Here is a 23,535-nt window from a genome sequence, read left to right as displayed (position 1 = left end):
TCCTTCAAATGAAACCTTATGCAGAATCCCCTACATAAAACAGATAACTGTGGAACTATTTTAGTTGAAGGATGGAGGTGGGTTGGGGGCAAAACCCTGGCGCCTGCCTTTCCATGGTGGCTCCTGAGTCACTGTGTGGAATCCTAAGGTTTGAAAACCATTGATTTAAGGCAGTGGTTCTCAAACTTTGGCATACATCAGAATCACCTGGAGAGCTTGTCAAAGCAGGTTGCCCGGTTGGACCCCCCAGTAGCAATGTGGCCTGAGTGTACATTTCTCACATGTTCCTAGATGATTGCTGCTGCTGCTGCAAAGACTACTTGTTGAGCGCCACTGGTCTAGGGGATCCATGTAGATGGGCTTCTAAGGGGTCCTGCCTTTTTCAACATCCTGGGACACAGTGAAATCACATCAGAGAGATAGTGAGTTCCAAGTGGGAAAACAGCTTTAGCACCCATGGGTTTAGTTGTCCAGGATGGAATTTAGCCTTGTTAGATTTTCTTTTCACCTTGATTTTTGTGCACATAGCAGAATATGTATGGACAAAGGTGTGTCCTAGCTGTCAGAATAGGGCTCTAGAAGTTTCTGGGCCTTTGTTGTACAAGCTGAGTCTGTGGCAACTTCCAAAAATAACAGTGAAAAAATCAAATGTATGGTTTTATCTTTTTAAATTTCAGTTTTTTATAAAACAATCCAGTTCTAAATTTACAGGCTGAACAAGGGTTCCTTCTCACTCCTGCATTTGTTCTGCAGTTAATCGGGTACATTGCTGGGTGAGTTTTGCCATCTAGAGATGTGACTGACTTTGTACTCCACCTGTTCAAGTAACTTAACATTCCATTTCCCGTGGATTTGGAGTTCCATCAGATTCCTTCATCTTGGACAATGTCCTCCTGTTGTTGCAGGTGAACAGTGAAAATGGAGTCTGGAGTGTAGCTGCAGGCCAGGATTATTCCCTGTTTTTAGTGGATACCGAAGACTTCCAGCCTGGATTATGTTACAGTGGCCGGCAGGACCCGACAGAAGGTGACAACCTTCCAGAGAATCACAGTGGTACTAAGACTCCAATACTTCTCTCCTGTAGTAAGGTGAACAGGAATTGGATCCTAAGGCCCACATTCTATAACACATGAGAAGTCTTTTGTTTCTGTTGCTTTTGTATGGTATGCCTGTTATTAAGTGTCTCTGACTAATGTATTTATAATTGCAAACCAACTTGCCATCCCCCTTCTCTCCTTATCTCCTTTTCCTGCCTTATTTCTTTCCACAGTGTGTATCATCATCCCACACACTATATAGCTTACTTATTTTGTCTATTGTCTGTCCTCCCTTTTACTGTAAGATTCATAAGAGTAGGGGTTTTAGGCTCTCTCATTTACTGTTCGATCCTCATAGTAAATATTCTATATTTGTTGAATGAACACCCTCACATAGGGATATTAAAATACATATTTCACAGCGAAGTCTTCTGACTGTGTTCATGGAGTCCTCAGAGATGAATCAGAATAGAAATTGAATAGATGAATTTTTAACTGTAAGTGGGAAGTAAAAATTGCAGGGGCCTGAGGTGGGCTCATGGCAGACCTGACAGGCCACAAACAGTGCTCTGTTTCCCATCACTTCCCCTCTTTTCTTAGCTTTTCATCTTGTTTACTACTGTTTCCTCATTTTTCCTTCATTGATCTGAATTTCTTTGCTTTCCTACTTCTTACCTCTTTTTCATAAACATAAAACCATTGGTCTGTTTCTGGTTTTCTTTTTCCCCACTTCAGTAACTCACACCCTCAAAGTGATACACTGCAAGGAAATTAACCCTCAAAGTTAGTACATTCTGGATTTTTTATTCTTACTGACTAATATATCCTATGGATTGTTTTTTATCCTTGGTGTTTGTTTTTATGGCTAAATATGTAAGCTCTGAATGTATATAGGGGTGAGATCTTTCTTGCTAAAGGTAACACTGGCCAAGATTTGGTTCTTGACCTATATTAGACTGTTATTCCAGACATACTAATTGCCTCTCTGTAGTTCTTGACCCTGACTCCACATTCCTCATTAAAGATTCCACAGTCCAGATAAAGGATGAAATAGGCTGATGAAAGAGATGAGACTCAATATGTGTCTTTAGTTACCATGGGCTGTTAATAGTCTGTTGGCCTGCAGCTTGGTTGCCTACTCTAATAGGGATATGTGACAAAAGGCATCAAAAGTTTTTATTCAGTGGTGTCATGAATAAATGACAAAATCCCCTTTTAAAGAAAACCCCTTTCTGTTGTACTTTTAAAAGATAGCTCCTAGATCGTTGATATTTTGACATACAGCATAGAGATCCTCTCTGCTCTCATCTATTTCATGCAAAAAGGGGTCCTGAGGCATGTGTCTGTATCATTTGGATCTTTGTATATTTAGAGGTTCTGTGTTTCTAACCACATGTAAAATGAAATAAGAAGTATTGTGGGAATAAATAATAGTATAGATGTATATAGTTATATATAGATCATGCTATAGGTATATAACAACAATGTACTGGTAAACCAGCCCAAAAAATCAAAATAAAACCAAAAGCTCTGATTTATAGTGTTTTCCAATTTTTTCTGGTAATTTCCCTATTGCCACTTTCAAACTACTAACAATTTAATAAGCAACTTGCTGCAGAATTCCTGCATTGGCTCTCACCAGCTGATATCAGCCAACTTCAGTGCCCAAATTGCTACTAATAAATTATATTTTATCTTTAATCTTTTTCTTTTCCTGTTTTAGCTTGGATATATAAGCAGAGTGACAGCAGGAAAAGACAGCTATCTAGCCTTGGTGGACAAAAACATTATGGGATATATTGCCAGTCTCCATGAGTTGGCTACTACAGAAAGACAGTTCTATTCAAAACTAAGTGATATCAAGTCTCAGATTCTGAGGCCTCTTCTCAGTTTAGGTAAGTAGAACCTCCCCCCTCCCCTCTTTCCCCCACTCAATTATCAGGACTGTTGTTTTATCTGTTTTTTCTATATCACAAATAAAGAAAACTTTTTGTTTGAGTTGTACTCTTCTCCTTTCTTTCCAGTCTCTTCTTTTGTGCACAGGTAGTCAACAACTTACAAACTATTTCCACTTTGCCAATAGCCCAGCTGCCCCTATCCTTCCACCCCCAGAGCTCCTTTCACTTGTAGAAGTAGAAAAATGGAGCTTTCAGAAGATTCATGGCAGAGAGGCAGAACAACTTTGGGAAAACTGTTCCTAGGAGTCAGACTTCTAAACAACACTTCTAGCCCCTCTAGTCCTAAGATACCTTACGTTATATGCTACCCAAATTTTTCATTTTCTTTGTTCTGGTTCTTAGAATTTTATCAAGTAGAACTTCATTTGGATTTACAAGTAGTCTCTAAAAATGTGGATAACTGTAAGAGTGTTAAGGGTCTTACCCAACATTAGCAGGAATTGATTAAATCTGATCCCTTTTCTTAGCTGTAATCAGTTACAAGAGAGATTGAAGGTAAGGAGACAATATGGGGAAAATAGATTACAATAGTCCTAGATGGGATGCTACTGTCCAGATATACTAGGGTATAGCATATAGACCCCTCTTGGGGTATCGAGGAGGTTAGAAAGGAATGCAAAATGGAGATGGGGGTGGGCTGTTAAAGGTTAACTTCCCGTAGTTCAAAAATTTTTCAGGGTTTGGCCCTACACTCAGAAGATGGACAGGATGTTTTTTTTTTCTCTTTCTTTCTCCTGAACTCCTTGACCCCCTGTGTGGACACAGAATTCAGACCAATACTGTAGTACTTAAATTCTTCCTTGTTCGTACATCATTTTTCCACTTTAAGATGACGTTGGCTTGTGTAGGTCAGCCCATTATTTTTAATGGGAAAACGTCTACTTTTCTTTTTTTTTATTTTTATTTTTTATTGGAGTATAGTTGCTTTTACTTATTTATTTATTTTTTAATTGGAGTATAGTTGCTTTTCTATTTTTCAAACACCTAACTTATAGTCTTTCCAAATTCAATCCCTTTGTAAGTTGGGGACTATCTGCATTTGTTTTTGTTTTTAGTATGTTTTGCTTTTTTAAATGTTGTAGAGTTCTTGTTCTATAAATTCCCCTCCAGTGGGTGGACTCAACACCCCAGGACTTTGGCAAGGGATATGGAAGCAATCCAAGCTGGAAGCTTCCTGGATTGCTCTGAAAGGAAAGTGAAACTTGCCCTTTTCCTGTTCTGATTCCTGATTTCTTTGTTGGTTTTAGCTGGTCTGCTCATCAGCCTCACTGGTTGGAGAAAAGTCCTCCAAATTGGGAGCTTTGGACTGGGAAAAAGCAATAATCTCCTGATGCCCTCTGTAAAGTTAAGAGTGACCAAGGCAGTCTGATTTTTGGATTGCTCTGTCTGCAGTGAAGGGTTGGGCTTGTCCAAGGGACAGGTAGAGCAGAAGTCAGTACAAAAGTTGAAAATGTTAACCAAGCTATAGCTATAGAAGTGAGTTTAATTCCTGGCTGTCACTAACCAGTTTTGTGAAATTAGATAATTCACTTCCTTTCTCTTGGCCTTAGATGACTTATCTTCAAAATGAGAGGAGAATTGGATTAGCACAGTGGTTCTCAAATTTGGCTGGTCTTCAGAATTACTGGAAGGCACTTTTTAAAAAAATATATCCATCGGGGGATCCTAACTCTGGCCTACTGAGTCAGAATCTGTAGGGTCCTGTGAATGTTTTTAACAGGTTCCTCAAATGACTGGCTACCGTGATCTCTGAGTTTGCCTTTTTTTTTTTTTTAAACACTGATTATTTAGGCTCCATAGTTGAGACTACATCTCAACATGTTAAGTATTTTTAGAAGAGGGAAATTCGTAATCTTGGTCATAAAAAAGTGTTCAGATAATGAATCTTTCGGTTATGTTATCATCATCATCATCATTTTGTTCCAGAAAACTTGGGCACTGCAAGTACAGTCCAGCTGTTGCAGGAGGTGGCAAGCCGGTTCAGCAAGCTGTGTTACCTAATTGGTCAACATGGAACCTCACTGAGCAGCTTCCTTCAGGGGATAAAGGAAGCCAGGAGTTTGGTCATCCTGAAGCATGCAAGCCTCTTCTTGGATAGTTACACAGAGCAAGTATCCAGTCCTGTGTCATGTTGAGTCTCTGCAGGGTTATTCTGCCAAGGAGAACAGTCCCTTAATCAAAAGAGACTAGATTAGGGAGAGTGCTATAATATAAGGTAATAGAAATTGCAAAGCAGCGTTTTAATCTTAAGACAACTATAGTTTTGCATTGCTAAAATTTTAGTTTGCTCTAAGAGGGGGAAAAAAGATTTCAATATAATGCATTCTCAAATTTCCTTCTGTATTCTAGCAGAATGATTGACAGTGTACTTAGTTTACAAAAAAGTATTATAATAAATATGGTTCTTTGGAGAACAATTTTGTTTCCTGAAGTAAATTGTACTAAAATTTGAGGAAATAGGTAACTAAGCAATTATTTTAAGACCAACTGTTGATTGTAAATATGGAGCTCTTCCAGTGCCTGCTTTTCACTATTGTGTACATGGAGAGTTTAAAGACCAAACTACCTTTAAAATAACGATATTTTTGTAATAAAACCTAAGATAGTGATGCAAGGTTCTTTTCATGTTTTTCAAGTAAAATATCCCAACTGTATTTGAAATTTTAAGTATTTCTCACTTTTTCTTATGTAAGGCATAATTTAAGTGTTATTTTAATGTATATTAGGTCCTGCTGTTGATCTGAAGTGTAGATTTTAAAGTCACCCATAATCCTACCACCAGAAATAACCATTGTTAATAATCTTAGTGTATCTCCTTTCAGACTTAAGGCATATATGTGCAGATAGATGTATGTGATTTTAGGTCTAAGCAAAATTAAATATATTTGAAGCTATGGTCTGGGAGGAAATACCCTGATTAGAGTCTTTTAAGTCATCATATTTCAGATATAAAAAAAGTAGCATAATATGATACGAATTTACTTTTTGAAACTAGATTTTTTTGTGTGTGAAAGTTTCAGCTTTTACTAGTATTAATTTTTCTTTTTTGACTTGTACAGATCTCATAATGTATTTCTTCTTTTTCTGCTCTGATACATCAGGACTTATGCTTGGAAATGCTTTTATTTTGATACCTTGGGCTTTTTTTTTAGTGTAATAATGTATTCATATAGATCAGGCAAGTAAAAAAATCTTGATTTGTTTATGAATTTTTTAAATTATTATTTTTTAGAAGATGTTGGGGGTAGGAGTTTATTAATTAATTAATTTTTGCTGCGTTGGGTCTTCGTTTCTGTGCGAGGGTTTTCTCTAGTTGTGGCAAGCGGGGGCCACTCTTCATTGCGGTGTGTGGGCCTCTCACTATCGCAGCCTCTCTTGTTGCGGAGCACAGGCTCCAGACGTGCAGGCTCAGTAGTTGTGGCTCACGGGCCTAGTTGCTCCGCGGCATGTGGGATCCTCCCAGATCAGGGCTCGAACCCGTGTCCCCTGCAGTAGCAGGCAGATTCTCAACCACTGCGCCACCAGGGAAGCGCAAATTATTTTTAATTGTGGTAAAATAACACATAACATAAAATTTACCACTGTAACCATTTTTAAGTGTTCAGTACCTTGGGCTGGTTTTAGTAGGAATTTGCCTTCTCTCTCAAAGTCAATTGATTCCATTTACCGGCCCAGGAGTGTGAAAGAAATGTACATGGTGCAAAGCAGTATTTCAAGACTTATTCTTTAACTGTACATCAATACTTAACCAACATTTTCTAACCCTTTTTCACTTAAGCTCTTTTAACATATTTTCTTACCTTCTTTATTGTTTATTTCTGAAGACTTAATTGGGAAGCCTAAAGAGAAGATTAGAGAAAATTTTTATTAAAAATCCAACAATTTTAGTAATCTTTTCTCATGTTTGTTAAGTTACCAAAGTAAAATCTACCAAGTAAATTCTCGCATCTTCTGCATAACTTTAGGCGTTTTAAAAAAATTCTTATTAACATCTTTACTGAAATGGCTTTTTTCTCCTGACTGTTGTGATCATGTAACCTTCCCTTCTCTTCACTCCTTTACAGTTCATGAATGTTAGCATCACAAAAGTTCTGAAACTCGCTGATGAGATTCCAAGAAGTATCTATTCCAGATGCATGTTCAAAAACTGAAGAGCAAATTTACTTTTTAACACTAATATACATGTGTTTTCTTTTTTGCTCAAGGTATTGCACATCTATTACAAATTTCCTGGTTATGGGAGGATTCCAGCTTCTTGCTAAGCCTGCCATGTAAGCAAATACATACTTTACAGTTATTATTCTAACAACCAAAGATCATGTTTTATAGCATTCTGTGTTTTTGAGTGCCCAGGAAAAGCTTTGACTTGGTCCTTGTGCCAAACAAATCAAAATGTAGACTTTCACTAAATCTTATAAAAGATAGGTGTTATTAGCTCCTTATTATCATTGGAAATAGCATGGTATTGAAAAAGCCACAAGATCTGGGTCCTTCTTTACTGCTACCACTGATTATCCCCAAGCCTTTGGACAGCTCTCCTCACCAAATTGAGCCTAACTTTTTTTCTCTGAAAAATGGGAATGTTCTCTCCCCAGTTGTGAGGAACAAATATTTATGTGATAGTACAGAGAAAAGTTCAAAGTGTTGCACAAATGGAAAGTTTTCGCATTTAGTCTCTGGGTAAGTAATAAATATAAAAGCCCCTTGCATGAGCCAGCCATTCTGAACTGTGTAGTTTCTCAACAAGTGTTGACCTAGCAAGAAAGACAGGTTTAAAAAATCAGTTATATTTTAATAGTAAACATTTCAAATATATACTCACAACCAAGATTGAAGTTTAAACCCAGATGTCAGTGTTTTGCCATGTTTGCTTTTGATCTTATATCCTAATAGAAAGAATAGTAATGACTGTGTCTCATTTCTGGTTTTAAAGGGAATGCTTTTAATATTTCACCATTCAACATGATTGCCTTAGGGTTTTGGTAAATATTATTTATAGGGTTAAACAGCTCCCTTCTAAAACTTGAAGAGCAATTGATTTTTAAAAAATGTTAAATATCCTTGCGTTCCCAAGATAAATTCAGTGCTCTTTATGTATTTTTTATACATTTCTGGATTCAATTTGCTAATATTTAAGATGTTTGCATTTATGTGAATATGATGTTTTCTTTCTCTTCTGAACTTGCCCAGTTTTGGTAAGAGGATTGTACTAGTAATTATAAAATGAGTTAGGGAGCTTCCTCTCTTTTTCTATCAAAGTACAGATGAGGATTATCTGTACTTTAAAGATTTGGTAGAAATCATCTGTTAAAAAGCATGGTCTTCAAGGGAGCATTTACTGTAGGGAGTTTTTAAGCTACTATTTGTTTTTTTAATGAATAGGTCTGTTCAAGTCTTTATTTCTTTTTTCATCTTCAATTGTTTATACTTTTCTGGAAAATTGTTTCAAATTTATTGGCATAATATTTTTATCATTGTCTTAAGATGTGTTCACCTCTATAATTTGTTGTAGCTCCTATTTTTCATCCCTATTATTATTTATTTGAGCCTTTTATCTTTTTATCTTGGTCAGTCTTGTCAGCAGTTTACCCTTTTTTGTTACTCTTTTCAAAGATTAAGCTGTAATTAATCCTTTCCTTTCTTTGTTTTCTGTTTCACTAATTTCTGTTTTTTATTTCCTTCTACTTCATGTTCACCTCTTCATGTCTTCCAACTTCATGAATTTAGCATTTAGTTCATTAATTTTTCAATCTTTTAATTTTTCTAAAGTGCTCATCTAAGGCTATAAATTTCCCTCTAAGTGTTGCTTTAGCTGTATGTAAAAAGTTTTGATCCATTTTGTTTTTGTAGTCATTCAGTTCTAAATATTTCTCTGCTTTCCATCATGATTTGACTCATGTCACGTGCTCATTCATTTCCAAAATATAGGGGTTTGGCCTTTATTTTTTTAATGACAGGTTAAAGAGTGTTATATTTTAAACTTATGTAGTAATTTTTAAATCCTTGATCTTGCTATTTTGCTTAATATTAATATTATGACACAGCTTTTTATTCTTTTACTTTTTAGCCCTTCTGTAATGTAACCTTCCTCTAGTATTTCAGAGTCGAGTTCTCAAGGGTTGACCTGATTCCTTGTTAGACAGCTAAAGCAAATGACATACGTGAAAGCCTCTTGCGAGAGCCTGGACAAGTGGAAAGCAATTAATGAACTCTGGGTGGCTCTGAGCTATGGAAGCAGATATTAAGTTTGGATTTGGGCAGCATTTCCTAAACAGTGGTTCATGAACCCCAGGGTTTTACATAGTTAAAGGCAGTAATGACATTTTTTTAACTTCTATTTACAAAATCAGTAATTTAAGTTACTTTAAGGTATTCATTTAAAAAGAGAACACTTTGAGAATCTCTAGAGTATAGCTATTGAGCCCATGGGCAGTTAGTGAATCTGCCTAAGCTTTCATCACTTAGCTGGTTTATCACTTAGCCATTCACCTCAGGCTAGCCTGGTGGTTTGATCATCAGATATATATATTTTTAATATTGTGGTAAAATATACATAGCATTTATCATTTTAACCATTCCTAAGTGTATGGTTCTGTGGCATCAAGCACATTCAGATGTTGTGTAAGCCACTGTCTCTACACAAAACTTATCATCCCCAATAAAAATTCTGTACCCATTAAACAGAGACTCCCCCCACCCCAGCCCCTGGTAAGTAACCTCTACTCCCTTTCTCTATGAATTTGCCTGCTCTAGGTACCATATAAGTGGAATCATAGTAGTTGTCCTTCTGTATATGGCTTACTTCCCTAAGTATAATGTTTTCAAGGTCCATCCATGTGGTAGCATATATCAAAATTTCATTTCATTATATGTCTGAATAATATTCCATTGTATGTATATACCACATTTTGACTATCCATTCATCTGTCAATGGACACTTGGGTGGTTTTTACCTTTAATATATTTATTTTTTGAGTAACAAGTGCAAACTTAGCCATGTAAGGAAAGAGCAATATTGCCACTATTGGATTCAAAGCTCCCAAGAGAAGATAAGCTAAACAGAGTAGTTCAGGTTTTCTGAGAGCGTACTAGGGCCCCTTTTGGGAAAGTCTACAGGCAAGAACTTGAGTGAGTCCAGAAAGGTAATAGGGATTTACAAGTGTTGGAACATTTCTGGTCTAGTACTGGGCGTCCAGAAGAAATGTGGTCAGAGGGAGTATGTGTTCACCATGTACCACCTCCATCTCTCAGGAGCAGGTCAAAGCAGAATACTTCTGTAGGGTTAAATAAGTTTCCCCAGCTGATCTCAGCAATAGGATGTGGTGGACGAAGTAGGAACATCCAACAGGCCAATATAAACAAAAATCTGGGCCATGTTCCTCGGGGCACGCTCTCTTAATTGCATTATAAAACAGTCCACTTTGTGCCGTTGAACTTATGGGTTCCTGGAAATTATTACATATTTTTCCATCTTTCTAAGATAATATTTTATAATTTCTGGGTTAAACATCTCTTTATTCCATAGTTCTCTAAGGGATTATAAAATTATTCATTTTTGCTTTATAGTCTTGTGTGACATTGTTTTGTTTGAAGCCTTGTAGCTGAGAATTGTAGTGTAGTGCTTGTAAAGCAGTCAGGGTGGTACCTGGCACAGAATTATTGTTCATTAAGTGGCAGATAATGAGTATTACTCTGTTCCACCGACTCTTACTACTTTACAGATCTTTTAAGTGTTTTAGTCTGGTGAGCATAGTCTCAATGGGTTACTAATCAGCCTTAAAATTTGCAGTAAAATTTTAATTATGAACTTATATATAATTGAATATAAAAACTAAATGTTGGCTTCAGTTTGAATGCTTTTGACAATGTCAACATTAAAATCTGCACATGTAATTTGCTTTACTGTTTCCTCTTAATTGTAGTATTGGTATCTACAGCTTTTTGTTACTGTCCTGTAATAAACTCTTATTAGATGATAAACAATTTAAAAAAAAAAAGAAATTAGAAGTATTTTAATATTCCACGCCAATTCTGTTAGAGCAAAGAGCTTTGTTTTTTCCTCCAGTATTTCTGTGTAGCACAACTAATTAGAGCAGTTAGTGTTGCCATTTATTGCTGTAACTTCTGGCTTGGAAATTAATAGGTAAATGTGTCAGCTGGTCTCCAATTATTCCCTGAAACTGTAGGATGTATGATTCATTTCCTAGAACTTCAGGCACAAGCCTGTGATTAACCATCTCTATTACAGAGTTACTATTGCTACCATTTGCTACTTTTTATACCCCCAAATCCCATTTTATAGGCAGGGAAATTCTTTTAATTACATCTGGTTTATTTCATTGTATTAATCTTCTGGTACTTTCTTTCATAGCACCTAAAAATGTACATTTTGAAAAAGGTAGTATCAAGTGAAATATGTCTACTCAATATCATGCATGTCATCAGTACCAAAATGATTAACTGAACCCCTGTTTTTCTCTACCTTCAGTGATTTCCTAAATAAAAACCAGGAACTATTGCAAGACTTATCAGAAGTGAATGATGAAAACACCCAATTGATGGAAATATTGAATACCTTGTTTTTCTTGCCAATCAGACGACTTCATAATTATGCCAAAGTTTTGCTAAAGCTTGCTACTTGTTTTGAAGTGGTAAGCTCTCATGTATACCTCCTTTGGACACTTGGGAAGTCAAGGATCATAGTTTGTTTGTTTGTTTGTTTGTTTGAATTATGCTACCCCAAGATCTGGAACTACACTAATTTAATATTTATAATGTGTCTAAATTTATTTTTCTTCAGGGAAATGAAAGCAGAAAGTATGACTGTAGGTATATCTAGTGTTCTTTGCTGTAGATTCAGTTTCCTCTCAGGACCTTAACAAGATTAATTTTATTCATTTTATGAAAGTCTAAAGTTGAGACCCAGTTGTGCTACTCATTCAATAGTTGTCCAAGTTTGAGTACATACTGAGTACAATTACACAGAACTGTTTAAAACCCTGGCTTCCTATATAATGACTCACACTTGTACGGCAGTGGCATCAGCACCTAGCCTGGACTCATGATAGACTTATGCCAGGTATTTGGGTCACCTTGGCATATGCTATGAGAAATCACAGTGTTACAGGATTTTCTCAAATGTTAATGAGTTCACTTTCTGTATTAAATTAGTTAGGTGGAGTCCTAGAAAATTAGCAGTGCTCTAGGATATGGGTATATGTTAAAGCTGGTCCTAAGGCAGTCACCTTTGAAATTGTACTGAAACGTGTTGTTTTATTTTGTTTCCATTCTGAAGGACTCTAGAGAAACCATAATGATTCTAGTGTTTCTTATAGTTCAGGATTTTTCAAATCTTGGAATCTATCTCCTTCTCTGGACAGATATTGTCTCCAGAGTGATCTAGGAATTGATGTGGCCTTTCTACGTTTGATCCTACTGTGGTCTTGTGGGTCTGTTCTTTTGTCTGGTTTCAGTGTTACCCCAAACTGATCTAATTTCAGCTATGAAGGTTTGAGCTACACAAATATCCCAATGAGATACAGATTTCACTCAGTATGTCCTTAATTAATCAAAAATCAGCTAGATCAGCTTGGAATTGTTCAGAGTCTGATACTGTACTATTTTCAGTCTGAAGAGTCCTAATTCTGTGTAAAAAATCCATGCTCTTTTAGTTTGGAATTAAAGGCCCTTCACAGTCTGATACTCTCTTTTGTTTCTAGCCTTATAGTCTACCCTGTGTCCTACATGTTAGTTCAGATTCCCTGGATATAGTTCTCATATGCTTTATATTTCCTCTATCCTCATTATGGGAAACCTTCAAGGCTTGAGTCAAAAATCTTTTTCTCATGAAAATGAAGCCCTCTCTGACCATACTCCACTCCTTTCCCTGCCCATCTCTTATTCCCTTCTCTGTGTTTTGCTAGTACTTTTTGTCCCCATTATTTTCTTATCACATTATGTCGGTGATCCTCAGCCAGGGTTGGGGATCAAAATCGTCTGTATTTTTCAAAACACGTGGCTATGTTCCATCACTGCGAATTGTTATTTAGTAAGTGTAAGGTATAGCTGAGACATTATATGTGTATAAAATTATTTAAATAAAAATAATACCTAATATTTACTAAATGCACTCCATGTGCCATGTACTGTTCTAAGCATGTTATATATATTCATTTAATCCCCACATCGACCCTGTGAAATAGATATTATTACTATCATCCCCCTTTTTCAGATGAGAGAATTGAGGCATAGCTGAGAGTTGGTAGAGCTAGAATTCATATCAGAGCATTCTGGCTCCAGAGTCTCTTCCTTTGACTATTTTACTATATTGTCTCTTCCAATAACCTATTAACAAAACCAATGTATTATTCTGGTATGTTATATGTTTTTCTGTCTTCTCTGCCTAGTTATAAGCTCCCAGAAGACAAAGACTGTGCCTTACTTATTTTTTTATCCCTAGCATTCAACAGAATATTCCATATGTAGTAGATACCATTAAATGTTCCTTAAATGAATGGAAAAAATGGATATGAATGACTGAGAACTGTGGAATGTAAAGTAATTACGAATGTGAGGAATCATCTTTTCATCTTACCTTCTCCTCACTCTCCACAAGACACTGCAATTATACCCTATCCCGTGGTTGATTCTCAAAGACACAGACACCTGGGGGTTCTAGAGACCCTTTCAGGAGATGGCAGGATCAAACTGTTTTCAGGACAGTACTGAGACATTTGCTGATTGCACTGTGTTGTCGTTTGCACTGATGGTGCAGAGATAAAGATGGGTCAAACTGCTGGCTCCTTAGCATGAATCAAGGCAGTGGCACCAAACTATACTCAGTCATTGTGTTCTTTGCTGGCATGTACTTGCAGTTAAAAAACAAAATAAACAAACAAAAAATTGCCAATTTCACTTAAAAAACATTCTTGGTAAAGCAGTAAAAATTATTCTTTTTAACATCAACCACTGAGTATACATCTTTAAAAAAAAAAAAGAGAGATATAATTGACATATAACATTTTATTAGTTTCAGGTATACAACATAGTGATTCAATATATGTACATATTATGAAATGACCACAGTAAGTCTAGTTAAATTTATCACCACACACAGAAATACAACATCTTTTTAATATTCTGCATGATGAAATGGGGAGTACACAGAAAGCAGCTCTGCTGCATCCCAAAGTATGAATGTTTTTCAAGGAAAAGCACAAGATTGAGATTGTTTGAGTTGAAAGCTGCCTTTTTCTTTTAAATGTGGAATGCTTCACGAATTTGCACGTCATCCTTGCTCAAGGGCCATGCTAATCTTCTGCTTATCGTTCCAATTTTAGTATATGTGCTGCTGAAGCAGCACTTTTTTTTTTTTTTTAACTTGAAAGAACAATTGACAGATAAACTGTGGTTATTCAGACTTGGGTATTTGACAGATACTTTCTCAAAAAAGGGGGTTAAATGAACCTGTCACTTCAAGGAGAACAACTGACAGTATTTGTTGCCAATGATAAAATCTGAATTTTTAAGCAAAAATTAAAATGTGGAAAACGTGTGTATCACTACAAGCTTGGCATTTTTCCAATATTTAAAGACTTTCTGATGAGATTGGTGACGATTTAATGTGCTTTTTGATACAATAAAATGTATCAACATTTGGAAGATCTGCATAATTCACTGAACCAGTATTTTTCAAATGTCCAATTCACACGTTATAAAATCATGCATAGGTTTTAAAAAAAAAATCTATTCAAAATGTAGGATAGACCAGAGAATTTTAATGTAACAGGATACAAAGAGTTTGATGTAGTTTCAGATTCCACATTTTAGCTACTCTTTAAGAAACTACCACTTAACAAGTTTTGGTATAGTTTCAAAGGAGAATATCCACAATTATATGAAATGGCTATTAAAATCCTCCTCCCTTTTCCGACTAAATATCTTTAAAAAGCAAGATTTTCTTCATTTATTTCAAATAAAGAATCTTAACAGATTAAATGCAGTGGCAGATATGAAAATCCAGCCATCATCTTTTAAGTCAGATAATAAAGAGATTGGAAAAGATGTAGAACAATGCCACTTTCCTCATGAAACATTTTTTTGTTTTGGAAATTTTAGTTATTTTTCATTAAAAATGTTATTGTATTTGAAGTGAGTTAATAAAGATATAAAGTTTTTTAAACTTTATTCTCTGATATGGTAAATATCAGGAGATAATAACCCACAAAAGCGAAACAGAGAGATCCTGAGACCAAAACCCCTGAGAATTCCTGGCCTATCCTGAGTTCTCTGCTGCTCTCCTCACTGATAACTGTCAGTGTATATTTCTTTTCCCCTTGAGTTCTTCCCCTATTTCATAGTACCTGTATGTGGTAGGATTTTCTGGAACCAGTCTTCTTTTTCCTCAGCTCCCTTTAGTGTACCATATCTGTTCTTAGGCTGGCTTCCCTCCCTAAATTATTACTACATATCTAAACCACACTGAGTCTACAAATTCTGGACAATTGTTTTATATTCTTTTTTCCCTCCTTAATTATTGGCCTCTAGACATCTCCAGAATACCAGAAACTGCAGGATTCCAGTTCTTGTTATGAGTCTCTTGCTCTCCATCTCGGCAGGAAAAGGAAGGAAGCAGAATACACACTGGGTTTCTGGAAGACCTTTCCTGGAAAAATGACGGTAAACCGTGCCAATTGTTGATATCCCGGCAAACAGCAGGCTTATCCGTAACAGCTGCCATAATTTTCTCGGTTTCTCACTTATTTATGGTAATAATGCTTTAATGACCCCTTTTCTAAGGGCAACTAAGGACCACAGCAGTGGGGGCTTTACATATCAACACCTTCCCTCCTGGCTAGGAATCCTCTCTGAATATGTCTCTCCCTCTTTTGTTTGTTCCTATCTTTTTATTTTCCTTTGAGCACTGATTCTGTGAAATATTTGGATCCCGTCTGAATTTAGGTTTAACACCAAGCTAAGCTGTGACCAACAAATTCTCCTTAATGTCATTTGTATCGTTTTCATCTTCTCTTTGCAGAAAATAATTTTGATACTTCAATTTTGTATTTGTTTTTAATACCAGGATTCCTTGAGGAAGCCAGAGCGTCGACTGCTGTGTGAGAGCAGTAACCGGGCCCTGTCTCTGCAGCATGCTGGGAGGTTTTCTGTGAATTGGTTCATTCTCTTTAATGATGCCCTAGTCCATGCCCAGGTATGCTGGATTCCTAACCTTAAAAGAGGCCCTGGAAGGTGCAGTACTATGAGTATTTAATTAATCATAGTATCAGTTTATTTTACAAACTATTGTGATTTTACTGAAACTCTTGAGTAAAAGAGACTGTTTAGCTTGCTTTTGTGGTACCGGCCAGATTTCAGGGAGTTTTTTTAGTTTCTAACTTGAAAATGAGTGTCAACCATCTGAAGGGGTCCTTGCAGCAGACATGGCGAGACCATTGGGGTTAGTTATGTTATGGGGACTATGTGACTGAGGTGGACTTAACCATTTGAAAGGGGTTCTGCAGCAGGGACCCCAGGGCCCACATGGGCTTTCTCACATGTGTCTCCATGTTCTTTGTTTCAGTTCTCCACACACCATGTTTTCCCTTTGGCCACACTGTGGGCAGAGCCACTTTCTGAAGAAGCTGGTGGTGTGTAAGTGTCCCCCCAACCTCATTCCCTTCCTCTGTTACTTAGCCAGTTTGTTTCCTTAGACATGAATAAAATGGGAAGGCTCAGGAGGCCTCCCCATTCTGCACAAGAAGGCTTACTCTCCCAGTACGTAGGTAGTAAGTGCCCTGCTGTGAAGAGCATGACAAATCATGACAAGTGGTGGAAGGGCTTCTCCATTGTTCTCATCCCCATAGTTTAACCCAGAGAAATAACTGTGTCCTTTTCCCACCGTGGAAACCACACCCAGAACATTGAATATATTTAAATTTAATTGACTTCTGATCCCTTTGAAATAAACAAGTTGCTTTTCATATTTGAGGATGGATGTTGTAATGACAGGTTGTCATACTTACTGATCTTTATCCTTGTGAACGTTTTAGGAATGGCCTAAAGATAACTACACCCGAGGAGCAGTTCACTCTCATTTCATCAACGCCCCAGGAAAAGGTTAGTCCATCATGGTATTTTCCTTCCATCTTTGGCCTGGCTCTTTCTGTCTCTTATGGTGGTAAGAAAGGAATAAAAACTGTTCTTGCTTGCCTAATGATCCATAATGATGTCTGATAAATCTTCATTAAACCAAGACTGTAGAATTTTGTTGTTGCTGTTCTTTATTTTATTTTATTTTATTATACAGCAGGTTCTTATTAGTTATCTATTTTATACATATTGGTGTATACGTATCAGTCCAAGTCTCCCAATTCCTCACACCACCACCACCACTTTCCCCCCTTGGTGTCCATACGTTTGTTCTCTACATCTGTGTCTCTATTTCTGCCTTGCAAACCGGTTCATCTGTACCATTTTTCTAGATTCCACATATACGCATTTATATATGATATTTGTTTTTCTCTTTCTGACTTATTTCACTCTGTATGATGGTCTGAGTCCATCCGCATCTCTACAAATGACCCAATTACTTTCCTTTTTATGGCTGAGTAATGTTCCATTGTATATATGTACCAAATCTTCTTTATCCACTCGTCTGTCGATGGGCATTTACGTTGCTTCCAAGTACTGGCTATTGTAAATAGTGCTGCAATGAACATTGGGGTGCGTGTGTCTTTTTTTTTTTTTTTTTTGCGGTACGTGGGCCCCTCACAGCCGCGGCCTCTCCCGTTGAGGAGCACAGGCTCCGGACGCACAGGCCCAGCGGCCACGGCCCACGGGCCCAGCCGCTCCGCGGCATGCGGGATCCTCCCCGACCGGGGCACAAACCCGCGTCCCCTGCATCGGCAGGCGGACTCCCAACCACTGCGCCACCAGGGAAGCCCCCCATGTGTCTTTTTGAATTATGGTTTTCTCTGGGTATATGCCCAGTAGTGTGATTGCTGGGTCATACAGTAATTCTATTTTTAGTTTTGTAAGCAACCTCCATACTGTTCTCCATAGTGGCTGTATCAATTTACATTCCCAGCAACAGTGCAAGAGGGTTCCCTCTCCAGCATTTGTTTGTAGATTTTCTGATGATGCCCATTCTAACTGGTGTGAGGTGATACCTCATTGTAGTTTTGATTTGCATTTCTATTTTGGAGATGAATCCTTTGTCCATTGATTCATTTGCAAATATTTTCTCCCATTCTGAGGGTTGTCTTTTCGTCTTGTTTATAGTTTCCTTTGCTGTGCAAAAGCTTTTAAGTTTCATTGGTCCCATTTGTTTATTTTTGTTTTTATTTCCATTACTCTAGGAGGTGGGTCAAAAAAGATCTTGCTGTGATTTATGTTAAAGAGTGTTCTTCCTATGTTTTCCTCTAAGAGTTTTATAGTGTCTGGTCTTACGCTTAGGTCTTTAATCCATTTAGAGTTTAGTTTTGTGTATGGTGTTAGGGAGTGTTCTAAGTTCATTCCTTGGCATGTAGCTGTCCAGTTTTCCCAGCACCACTTATTGAAGAGACTGTCTTTTCCCTGTTGTATGTCCTTGCCTCCTTTGTCATAGATTAGTTGACCATAGGTGTGTGGGTTTATCTCTGGGCTTTCTATCCTGTTCCATTGATCTATATTTCTGTTTTTGTGCAAGTACCATTTTGTCTTGATTACTGTAGCTCTGTAGCATAATTTGAAGTCGGGGAGCCTGATTCCTCCAACTCCATTTTTCTTTCTCAAGATTGCTTTGGCTATTCCAGGTCTTTTGGGTCTCCATACAAATTTAAAATTTTTTTGTTCTAATTCTATAAAAAATGCCATTGGTAATTTGATCGGGATTGCATTGAATCTGTAGATTGCTTTGGGTAGTACAGTCATTTTCACAGTATTGATTCTTCCAATCCAAGACCATGGTATATCTCTCCATCTGTTTGTGTCATCTTTGATTTCTTTCATCAATGTCTTATAGTTTTCTGAGTACAGGTCTTTTACCTCCTTAGGTAGGTTTATTCCTAGGTATTTCATTCTTTTTGTTGCAGTGGTGAATGGGATTGTTGCCTTAATTTCTCTTTCTGATCTTTCGTTGTTAGTGTATAGGAATACAAAAGATTTCTGTGCTTAATTTTGTATCCTGCCACTTTACCAGAGTCATTGATTAGCTCTAGTAGTTTTCTGGTGACATCTTCAGGATTCTCTATGTATGGTATCATGTCATCTGTAAACAGTGACAGTTTTACTTCTTCTTTTTCCAATTTATATTCCTTTTATTTCTTTTTCTTCTCTGCTGTGGCTAGGACTTCCAAAACTATGCTGAATAAGAGTGGTGAGAGTGGACATCCTTGTCTTCTTCCTGATCTTAGAGGAAATGCTTTCAGGTTTTCAGCATTGAGAATGATGTTTGCTGTGAGTTTGTCTTATATGGCCTTTATTATGTTGAGGTAGGTTCCCTCCTTGCCCACTTTCTGGATAGTTTTTATCATAAATGCGTGTTGAATTTTGTCAAAAGCTTTTTCGGCATCTATTGAGATGATCATATGGTTTTTATTCTTCAATATGTTAATATGGTGTATCACATTGATTGGTTTGCATACATTGAAGAATCCTTGCACCCTGGGATAAATCCCACTTGATCATGGTGTGTGGTCCTTTTAACGTGTTATTGGATTCTGTCTGCTAGTATTTTGTTGAGGATTTTTGCATCTATATTCATCAGTGATATTCATCTGTAATTTTCTTTTTTTGTAATATCTTTGTCTGGTTTTGGTATCAGGGTGATGGTGGCCTTGTAGAATGAGTTTGGAAGTGTTCCTTCCTCTACAATTTTTTGTAAGAGTTTGAGAAGGATGGGTTTTAGGTCTTCTCTAAATGTTTGATAGAATTCACCTGTGAAGCCATCTGGCCCTGGACTTTTGTTTGTTGAAAGATTTTTAATCACAGTTTCAATTTCATTACTTGTGATTGGTCTGTTCATATTTTCTGTTTCTTCCTTGTTCAGTCTTGGAAGGCTATACCTTTCTAAGAATTTGTCCATTTCTTCCATGTTGTCCATTTTACAGGCATAAAGTTGCTTGTAGTAGTATCTTATGATGCTTTGTACTTTTGTGGTGTCTGTCGTAACTTCTCCTTTTTCATTTCTAATTTTATTGATTTGAGTGCTCTCCCTCTTTTTCTTGCTGAGTCTGGCTAATGGTTTATCAATTTTGTTTATCTTCTCAAAGACCCAGCTTTTAGCTTTATTGATCTTTGCTATTGTTTTCTTTGTTTCTGTTTCATTTATTTGTGCTCTGACCTTTATGATTTCTTTCCTTCTACCTAACTTTGGGTTTTGTTTGTTCTTGTTTCTCTAGTTCCTTTAGGTGTAAGGTTAGATTTTTTTTTTGCAATTCAAATTTTTTTACTTAAAGTTATTATAAAATATTGGTTATATTCCCTGTGCTATACAACATATACTTGTAGTTTATTTATTTTATATGTAGTAGCTTGTACCTCTTAATCCCCTACCCTTACCTTGCCACTTCCCCCTTCCCTCTCCCCACTGGTAACCACTAGTTTGTTTGGTTAGATTGTTTATTTGAGATTTTTCTTGTTTCTTGAGGTAGAATTGTAATGCTATAAACTTCTCTCTTAGAACTGCTTTTGCTGCATTGCGTAGGTTTTTGATTGTCGTGTTTTCATTGTCATTTGTCTCTAGGTATTTTTTGATTTTCTCTTTGATTTCTTCAGTGATCTCTTGGTTATTTAGTGATGTATTGTTTAGCTTCCATGTGTTTGTGTTTTTTATGTTCTTTTCCCTGTAATTTATTTCTAATCTCATAGCGTTGTGGTCGGAAAAGATGCTATAATTTCAATTTTCTTAAATTTAGCAAGACTTGATTTGTGACCCAAGATGTGATCTGTCCTGGAGAACGTTCTGTGTGCACTTGAGAAGAAAGTGTAATCTGCTGTTTGTGGATGGAATGCCCTATAAATATGAATTAAGTCCATCTGGTCTATTTTGTCATTTAAAGCTTGTGTTTCCTTATTAATTTTCTGTCTGGATGATCTGTCCATTGGGGTAAGTGAGGTGTTAAAGTCCCCCACTATTATTGTGTTACTGTCGATTTCCTGTTTTATAGCTGTCTGCATTTGCCTTATGTATTGAGGTGCTCCTATGTTGGGTGCATATATATTTATAATTGTTATATCTTCCTCTTGGGTTGATCCCTTGACCATTATGTAGTGTCTTTCCTTGTCTCTTGTAACAGTCTTTGTTTTAAAGTCCATTTTATCTGATATGAGTATTGCTACTCCAGCTTTCTTTTGATTTCCATTTGCATGGAGTATCTTTTTCCATCCCCTCACTTTCAGTCTATATGTGTCCCTAGGTCTGAAGTGCATCTCTTGTAGACAGCATATACATGAGTCTTGTTTTTGTATCCATTCAGTGAGCCTGTGTCTTTTTGTTGGAGCATTTAATCCATTCACATTTAAGGTATTTATGGATACGTATGTTCCTATTACCATTTTCTTAATTGTTTTGGGTTTGTTTTTGTAGGTCCTTTTTTTAAAAAAATTAATTTATTTAATTTATTTATTTTTGGCTGCATTGGGTCTTTGTTGCTGCGCACAGGCTTTCTGTAGTTTTGGCGAGCGGGGGCTACTCTTCCTTGCGGTGCGCGGGCTTCTCATTGCAGTGGCTTCTCTTGTTGCACAGCATGGGCTCTAGGTGTGTGGGCTTCAGTAGTTGTGGCATGTGGGCTCAGTAGTTGTGGTTCATGGGCTCCAGAACACAGGCCCAGTAGTTGTAGCGCAAGGGCTTAGTTGCTCCGCGACATGTGGCCTCTTTCCAGACCAGGGTTTGAACCTGTGTCCCCTGCATTGGCAGGTGGATTCTTAACCACTGCGCCACCAGGGAAGCCCCGTAGATCCTTTTCTTCTCTTGTGTTTCCCACTTAGAGAAGTTCCTTTAGCATTTGTTGTAGAGCTGGTTTGGTGGTGCTGAATTCTCTTAGCTTTTGTTTGTCTGTAAAGCTTTTGATTTCTCCATCGAATCTGAATGAGATCCTTGCCGGGTAGAGTAATCTTGGTTGTAGCTTCTTCCCTTTCACCACTTTAAATATATCATGCCACTCCCTTCTGGCTTGCAGAGTTTCTGCTGAGAAATCAGCTCTTAAGCTTATGGGAGTTCCCTTGTATGTTATTTGTCATTTTTCCCTTGTGGCTTTTAATTATTTTTCTTTAATTTTTGTCAGTTTGATTACTGTATGTCTCAGCGTGTTTCTTCTTGGGTTTATCCTGCCTGGGACTCTCTGTGCTTCCTGGACTTGGGTGGCTATTTCCTTTCCCATATTAGGGAAATTTTTGACTATAATCTCTTCAAATATTTTCTTGGGTACTTTCTCTCTCCTCCTTCTGGGACCCCTATAATGCAAATGTTCGTGTGTTTAATGTTGTCCCAGAGGTCTCTTAGGTTGTCTTCATTTCTTTTCATTCTTTTTTCTTTATTCTGTTCCGTGGCAGTGAATTCCACCATTCTGTCTTCCAGGGCACTTATCCATTCTTCTGCCTCGGTTATTCTGCTAATGATTCCTTGTAGTGTATGTTTCATTTCAGTTATTGTGTTGTTCATCTCTGTTTGTTTGTTCTTTAATTCTTCTAGGTGTTTGTTCTTTAATTCTTCTAGGTCTTTGTTAAACATTTCTTGCAGTCTTCTCGATCTTTGCCTCCATTCTTTTTCCAAGGTCCTGGATCATCCTCACTATCATTATTCTGAATTCTTTTTCTTGAAGGTTGCCTATCTCCACTTTATTTAGTTGTTTTTCTGGGCTTTTATCTTGTTCCTTCATCTGGTACATAGTCCTCTGCCTTTTCATTTTGTCTGTCTTTCTGTGAATGTGGTTTTTGTTCCACAGGCTGCAAGATTCTAGTTCTTCTTGCTTCTCTGTTGTTGTTTTAGTGTAGCAATTTCAAACATAAAGCAGTTTATTTCAAGAGCCAATCAGTATTACTCAATAAGGAGAGTATTAGGAGTCAGAAGTTTTTTCACACCAAGGAAAGCTAGCAGGATTTAAAGCAGTGCTTGACGAGTTGTTGCCTTAAGCTTACTGAAATTTACTTTTTGCTCCTAGACAAAGTGGCTCCGGGCTATAAGCCAAGCTGTAGATCAGGCTTTGAGGGGGATGTCTGATTTTCCACCTTATGGAAGTGGCAGCAGTATTCAGAGGCAGGAACCACCCATTTCACGCAGTGCCAAATATACTTTCTACAAGGATCCTCGCCTAAAGGATGCAACCTATGATGGACGCTGGCTTTCAGGGAAGCCTCATGGCAGGTGAGAATGTTTACAGTTGGATTTATGCCTGGAGTCAGGATGGTAGTCTAAGTACTGCAAAAGTACTGATTATCAGAAACATTAATTGACATGTATTATTCTTTACTTATGCATTCCAGAGGGGTTTTGAAGTGGCCAGATGGAAAGATCTATTCTGGCATGTTCAGGAATGGCTTGGAAGATGGGTAAGAACTTCGTG

The 23,535-nt window shown here is 37.2% G+C and overlaps 1 protein-coding gene across 4 annotated transcripts in view; it reads left to right on the top strand.

Annotated features, from left to right (window-relative positions):
- Window positions 1-23,535, top strand: part of ALS2 (alsin Rho guanine nucleotide exchange factor ALS2) — a gene marked incomplete at its 3' end in the record, with an annotated part of 86,707 nt that overhangs the window by 39,762 nt on the left and 23,410 nt on the right. For all 4 annotated transcript variants that reach the window (XM_079924319.1, XM_079924318.1, XM_079924316.1 and 1 more), the window contains exons 9-19: window positions 906-1,088; window positions 2,761-2,932; window positions 4,922-5,102; window positions 7,201-7,266; window positions 11,484-11,646; window positions 15,542-15,673; window positions 16,077-16,205; window positions 16,575-16,645; window positions 17,044-17,110; window positions 23,134-23,336; window positions 23,456-23,521. In XM_079924319.1, the coding sequence (XP_079780445.1) occupies window positions 906-1,088; window positions 2,761-2,932; window positions 4,922-5,102; window positions 7,201-7,266; window positions 11,484-11,646; window positions 15,542-15,673; window positions 16,077-16,205; window positions 16,575-16,645; window positions 17,044-17,110; window positions 23,134-23,336; window positions 23,456-23,521 (1,433 nt within the window). The remainder of the gene's footprint in view (window positions 1-905; window positions 1,089-2,760; window positions 2,933-4,921; window positions 5,103-7,200; window positions 7,267-11,483; window positions 11,647-15,541; window positions 15,674-16,076; window positions 16,206-16,574; window positions 16,646-17,043; window positions 17,111-23,133; window positions 23,337-23,455; window positions 23,522-23,535) is intronic.

The sequence above is a fragment of the Stenella coeruleoalba genome (assembly GCF_951394435.1).
Source record: "Stenella coeruleoalba genome assembly, chromosome: 6".
In the NCBI taxonomy this organism is placed as follows: domain Eukaryota; kingdom Metazoa; phylum Chordata; class Mammalia; order Artiodactyla; family Delphinidae; genus Stenella; species Stenella coeruleoalba.
This window is presented reverse-complemented; position numbering and strand designations above follow the sequence as displayed.